Genomic DNA, 7,298 nt, shown 5'->3' with positions numbered 1-7,298 from the left:
CGCTTTACAGGTGTGAGCCACCGATACCCAGCTAACCTTTCCAAGGAAATAAATCAAGCCATTACAATGACAACAGAGGAGTCTGAGTTTATTCAAAAAGTATTTACTGAGCCCTTACTATGAGCCAGGTAGTGTCTTAGGTGCTAGGAATATATTGCGTTGATTAAAAACATAGAAAATCCCTGTCTTTCATTGTGCCTCTAGAAGGAAAGATACAAGACAATAAACACAATAAATAAGCAAATGACATCGTAAGTTAGAAGGTAGTAAGTACTACAATAAAACAAAATAGAGAAGTTTTGAGCATGAATGACAAATTTTATCTGGAAAAATTTCCAAACCACACTAGAACTAAGCCTATATTTTTGTATAAGACAAAAGAAATTATTTCTTGCTCTATGATGTTTATGAGGTCTGTGTGTGTGTGTGTGTGTGTGTGTGTGTGTGTATGAAGCTTGAACTCAGGGCCTGGGTGCTATCCTTTAGTTTTTTCATCAAGGCTGGAACTCTACCACTTGAGTCACAGCTCCAATTCTGGCTTTTTGCTGATTAATTGGAGAAAAGAGTCTCATGGACTTTTCTGCCCAAGCTGGGTTCAAATCACGATCCTCAGATCTCAGGTCTTCTGAGTAGCTAAGATTATAGGTGTGAGCCACTTGGTACCACACTGTTTATAGGATTTTTCAACCAAAAAAAAAAAATGAGAGAGATTTTAACAATATGACAGAAGAATTCAAAACTTGTGAAAGGTAACTTTCATATAATAGATATTCAATATAGAGTTCTTGAGGCAGTGAAATCTGTTTACTGCAGCAGTAGAACCTTCAAGAGTTCTAGGAAATTCCATGATTCTGGCCACTCTATCAACCAGTCTGTCTCAAAAGTCAAGTCGGCTTGAAGAAAGGCTGGTAGGGGCAGACCACATTGTAGAATTCAAATCGCTTTGAGATATTTTTAAATCTCCACTTCCTTTTATAAATAAAGCACCCTCTTTTTCTTATTTTGTTGAAGCAGGGTGAGTTCATTAAAAAGGAACACTGGAAAAACATGGAAATGCCCACATTCCCAACTCCATCTTTTCTCCAACTGTTTTCACTGAATTCATTTATCATGTATCCCTAACCCTAACCCTTTCCACACTTATCAGATGCTGACATGCTGACACTAAATTAACAGGTAGATTTTTAATCCTTTGATCTCAATTCAAATTTCCATTCCACCAACGCAATCAAAACCACCAACATCTAGTTTTAGCCTCTGGGTAAATTAGGTTCTCCAAGTAAGAAATGAAACCAGAGAATAAATGACATTGTCATCTTCAATCAGAAAGTCATTACTTTTAGCAAAATGGAACAGAGACAGAAAGGTCCAGGATAAAGAATCAGGAAACAGGAGTGTCCACCCAAGGGACACTTTTAAATACATCACTATGACAGCAGCCCTTTCCAGAGGTAATAACACCATTAGGTCATGGTAATTTTCTAGAGACCCCAGCAGCCCCAGATGAAGAACATCTGGACATGGTTCAGATGATACAAATGTCTGTTTCCTGATGTTAAGGTTCCAATCATGTTGCTCTGTTTCATGGATCACCTTTTTTTCCCCCAAAACCTCCTCTCAGATCAGGAAGTATACATAAAGTGCAAGTGGGATTCACTCCGATGTCCCAGGATCGTGTTTTGATAGTTGGTATCCCCAAGTCTGTCAATTAAACTGCTGGCCAATGACGATGAAGTTAGAAAATGAGCTCATCTGGTGAAGAGGGCGTCCAAGGTGGGTGCAGACCTGGCAAGAAGACGCACTAGACAGGGGTGGGAAGCACGCAAGCAGTAGCGGGGATTTATGGTCACTTGAGGAGGCCATCTTTGGATTGCAACTCTTAAAGAGAGTTTAGGAACCATTCCAAAATGAATGAAGCCAGCAGATTTCAGAGCAGTCAATCTTTAGCAAGGGCAGATTCTGTTTTCCCTGGGTTGGAAACAGGAAAGAAAAATAAAGGGTCAAATTTGATGAGGTTTATATCAACTAAAAAGTTTCCAATAAATAACTTTTCTGTATGTATGTGTGTATGTATGTATATATACATGTATTTATTTATTTAGTGCCCGGCATGGAGCTTGAACTCAGGGCTTCAAGCTATCACTTGTCCTTTTCAAACAAGGCTGGCATTCTACCCCCTAAGCTGCAGCTCCACTTCCAGTTTTCTGATGCTTGATTGGAGACAAAGTCTCAAAGACTTTTCTGTCCAGGCTGGCTTCAGACCTCAGATCCTCAGATCTCAGCCTGCTGAGTATAGTTAGCATTATATGTGGAGTGTCACAGCTCCCAGCTGACTTCTCATTTTATAAAGCAACTTAAGCCTTCTGGTAATTTTGCAAAAGGTGTCATGATAGGTAAACATCAAATGGTTCATAGGCTAGGTAATGTCACATACATTTCTTCACTGCAGACTTTTTTCTTTCTGGGGCTGGGGATTAAACCTAGGACCCTTTTCCATGGTAGGCAAGCACTTTATAACTGAGTTATAATCCCAGCTTTTATATTAAGACTACTGAGGGCCTTAGTGAATGGCAGTGTCATATTTCAGGAGAGGGATTATGTACAGTCTGCAGCATGTCCCGTATTTGATGGGGACCAAAAATGTACCTTTTCATTAACCAACTTGGCAGGATCTATATTTTAGTGCAATATTTTCATTTTGTTTTGAGATAGTCTTATTACGTAGCCCAATCTGAGCTCAAATTTATGATCTTCCTGCCTCTGCCTCTTAGTGTTGGGATTACAAATGGGCACTACCATGCCCTGCTTATTGCAACATATTCTGGGAAATGTTGCCTTACAATATTGGTGAGAGAGGACTGGAACATTAAGTAAGACTCATTTTATGTTACACAAGCCATTTTAAATCCAGAGTTGTAATCCTATGCCAAAATACTAAATTGGTCATTGTAGCTGGGTTCCATTATTTTTGTGATATGCCAAAAATCACGATCCAAATTTAATATTGCACATGTATAGCTGACATTGATGACAAAAGTTAATGTCTATTATAATCACAATAAGTGGGCATCCTCAAGTGACATTCTTTACATTCTTTTTTTCTGATTACACCCATCATATATGAAGCTAAGACACAAGTGAGATTAAACATAGTACATTATAAAAATCAATAAAATGCAAGTTATAAATTAACTTGATCACAAGCCACAGAAAATGATTAAACACGTACTAGTTAAACTCCTGAATTTCTTTTTGGCTTCTGCCCTTTCTTCTGCATCAAAGTACCAAACAGTCATAGCATATCTGTGAACAATAAACAGGTATTAGAACTGAGATTACAAAGAAAAAAACCCAACTTATTATGAATCTCACATTTTTAAAGTCATGTGTTAAACCAACCCTTGACATTTTACCTATCATTCCAAGCCCACCCCTATTTTCATTCAATAGCAATTGCTCTGGTTTCAACTGTGTGTCCATGGAAGAAAATACATAAGGACTCCTAGGTTGTGTGGCAGGTATTACCCGAGCGAGAAGAATTCAAATGATCCTATCAACAGAATCTTCCTTGAGTTCCTCAAGAATGTCAGGCCCACATAGGGAAGACAAAGATTCAACAAATTATTACAAGGAACTATGGCCTCAATAGAAAGGACTAGAAAGAATTCATTCTGTTAAAGACTGAGAGGCTCCAGTGGACATTAGAAAACAAAGCAAAGCAGATGAACGTGAGTGAACCTTTGAAAAATAACTTGGTGACATCACAGAACAATGAAAACTCATGGCTTTCTTTGTCCAGTTTGGGACACTGAGGTATGGCTATAATTTAATAATGATGACGTCAAGCTTCTACTTTGTTCCAGTGATTTGCCTTATCAGCTCCATGAGCTAGACTCTAATGGGAACTATTTCATGCATGTGGTATTTTTTAAGATTCCTTTGTAACTAGCCACAGTAATTTTTACAGCACCTCACTCCTTCCTTCTCCCTACCAAGGTCTTCCAGTCAACCTTTGCCAATGTTTTTCCTGGACTAGGTCATACCCAGAGAATTCTGCCGCAAAAGACAGGTTCCAATGACTGAATCCCATAAAGGAAGCCACAAACAGACTTTGGTGGTAGAATTAGAGAAGTGTTCCTCTAGAGTACACTACAATTTGGTATTGAAATGCAATTCTGTTTGGGTTTCAGTGCAACTTGGAGATGTCTGGATGGGGACACAGGTGACTTTATCGAACTAGACTTGTTAAGGTTTTCATTCCAAAGCTCATATCCTGCCCTCAGCTACTATTTATACTATTATTCCTCCTAATTACACCCCTATCTACTTCATATCTCTGGCCACACAATAAAGGTAAATAAGAGGCAGAACTGAGAAGATTTTATCAGGATCCCCTTTATTAATATTAAACATCACTAAGTTGTTCAATAACTGAAAACCACATCCATGTGTTTAAAAAAAATGTATATGTAGGTATCAGTGGCTCACACATTTAATCTGAGCTACTCAGGAGGCTGACATCGGAAGGTCAAGGTTGAAGGCCATCCTGAAGAGAAACGTCCTTGAGACCCCATCTTCAATTAACCATCAAAAAGGCAAGCTAGAGGCATGGTTCAAATGGTAGAGCATCAACGATGAGAAAGAAAACTAAGCAAGTGTGAGGCCCTGAGTTCAAGTCCCAGTACCATCAAAAAAAAATGTAGAAACTTCTTCCACCTTTTGAGATATGGATACATTTAACCTAGGCCAATATTAAGCTAAGGGAGGGATAAAAAGGAATCAAAACAAAAAATATTCTTCCCTTTCTCAGCAATCTTTTTATGCTTGTAAGTAATGTTTTATAAACTTGCCTAAAGTGCACAGAATTCCTGATCTGTGATGGCCAACATTTTCTATGTTAATGTTTTTAAAGTGGAGGAGAAAAGGGAAGGCAAACAAGGAGAGAAAAACATAGAAATCTGGAATCCAATAGGCTCACCTAACAGAAAATAATAATCATTATTTTAAAGAAATGTTAGATTTGTATACTCAAGACTCCCACGTTTCCCCTTTAATTCTTACTACTACAAACAAGTCAGGCTATCAGCTTTAGGGTAGAGCCAGTCTCTCCTACGCACAGATGTGATAAGTTTAGAGTTTTCTGGGAACTGGGGTTTGCATCATAAGCCCCTCAACGGGAAATCGGGCCTTGACTATTACCTGGTTGCATAGGAAGGCTGGACTTCATGTGGGTTCCTACGATCTGACCAGAAGAACAGAAGTCTGTCAAAAATGGGCTCCACATCAGCTATGAATGACTTTCCTTCTGGAAATATTCTCAGAATCCCACCATGCAACTGAGGACAAAACAAAGTAGATTAACTTCCAGGCCTCACAGGCAACCATGGTAGTTTAGTCCCAACTAGAAACCACAACACCTTCTAAACGCCAAAATAATTTTTTTTGTTGTTTTTGTTTTCAGTGCTGATCCTGGGGTTTGAACTCAGGGCCTGGGCTCTGTCCCCTTTTGTGCTCAAGGTTAGCATTCTACTACTTAAGCCCACAGCTCCATTCCAGCTTTTTGGTGTTTAATAGGAGATAACAGTCTTACAGATTTGCCTGCCTGGGCTGGCTTTGAACTGTGATCCTCGGGTCTCAGCCTCCTGAGTAGCTAGGATTATAGGCAGGAGACACTTTGTCAGCTAAACTCCAAAATTTTAACTTTAACCTCCTACTCAGTATCAAATTTTATCTCTATCTTAGCTAGAGATACTTTTCTTACACACAAAGGTCTTCTATCTCTACAAAGAGGAAATACTGATTACTATGAGATTACTTCTCGTACAAGGGCCAATATCTAACTGTTCAGACCTAAAACAAAGTAGATAAAATCCCAAATCCTACTAGCAAGTTCCATCTCCTATTAACATCCTAAGAAATTTACCACACAGAACTTCCCTGCCATTACAATTTCTAGTTTTCTTCAGAACTCTTCTTAGTCCTATGTGATTGTGTTGGTTAAACATTATATATTCTTTTCCCTGAGCTCTCTCAAGCCACTTTATCTGCACCTTTAATAATATATAACACTCTCTTGAACTGATTTATTTTTTTTAACTGTGTATTCCCAAACTGTCCTACTAGATCTACATTCTAGGTGGAAATCAAGCCTCATCCATCACAGCACAAAGCCTACCATAGCAGAAACTCCAATATTTGTTGATTCCACTCTGGGTAATACACTATTACTGACCCAATAACTTCACCCAGCATAGTACCCCTAAGAATTTTAAGAGACTTTAATGGATGTACGTCAGTCATGTGACCAAATAAAGATAAGCTTTTTCACTAATCCATTGGTTTTCTAGCTATCATTCTTTGGACCCCAGATACAATATTGCTTTATGACATCTAGACTCTGCTCTCATGAACAGGAAATGGAAATGAAGAAGGTTCAAAAAGTCAAACAAGCTTGTAAAGTTCTCTGACTTCTCAGACTCCTAAATCATTCTGAACTTTCGGAGCACATCCAAAGTCCAGCCAAATATTCATAAGCATGGATGCAGACTTCATGTTGCAGTCTGTGTATATCAGCTAAAATGCAAAAATGACCCCCCCAAAGCCTCTGGCATTCACAAACCATGACATCTAAGTATGACAACAGGCCATGGCTGAGCTGCATGGCTGTGTGGGAAGTCTCTCTGAAGTGGTTCTATATTCTACAGTTCTGTTTTTGCAGACATCTTTCAATATTACTTCTGGAAGGGAAAAGCATGTATACTACTATGCGTTGAGATCACTTCAGCTCTGAATTAGACTATAAAATTCATTCTTAATCCTAACATAGTTAGTTATCTTTTCTTCAGCCATACTCTCCACATTTTAACAATCACCTACCTACATTCCACCAAATTAATTTCTTAGTCACTTTTTTTAAGAACCTTGCTCAGGGTCTTGTACTTTAATAGGCTTTCTTGCTCATGGCTGGTGCTCTTCCACTTGAACCATCCCTCCAGTCCAGATTTTTGCTGGTTTATTGGAGCTGAAGTTACACAGACTTTTCTACCCAAACTGGCTTCAAATTGTGATTCTCTCCCTGAGTAGCCAAGATTACAGGCATGAACCACTGATTCCTGGCTCACAGTCATAATTTTTACCTCACGAACTCTAACTAGTTCAATAGGTGAGAAAAAGAGAAAATACAAACAGATGTAGAAATGATTCAAAAGCTGGAGACAGGGCTGGGAAGGTGGCTCAGTGGTAGAGCGCTTGCCTTGCATGCCTGAGGCCCTGGGTTCGATTCCTCAGCACCACATAAG

The 7,298-nt window shown here is 38.9% G+C and overlaps 1 protein-coding gene across 1 annotated transcript in view; it reads right to left on the bottom strand.

Moving 5' to 3' along the window:
* Positions 1-1,604: 1,604 nt before the first annotated feature.
* The window catches only part of Egln3 (egl-9 family hypoxia-inducible factor 3), a 36,420-nt gene continuing 30,726 nt past the window's right edge, over positions 1,605-7,298 (bottom strand). Inside the window, 3 exon segments of the mRNA XM_013012244.1 lie at positions 1,605-1,968; positions 3,230-3,303; positions 5,200-5,345. Of these exon segments, the coding sequence (XP_012867698.1) occupies positions 1,937-1,968; positions 3,230-3,303; positions 5,200-5,345 (252 nt within the window). The 3' untranslated portion in view covers positions 1,605-1,936.

This window comes from Dipodomys ordii, unplaced genomic scaffold, assembly GCF_000151885.1.
Source record: "Dipodomys ordii isolate 6190 unplaced genomic scaffold, Dord_2.0 Scaffold16, whole genome shotgun sequence".
Lineage (NCBI taxonomy): Eukaryota > Metazoa > Chordata > Mammalia > Rodentia > Heteromyidae > Dipodomys > Dipodomys ordii.
This window is presented reverse-complemented; position numbering and strand designations above follow the sequence as displayed.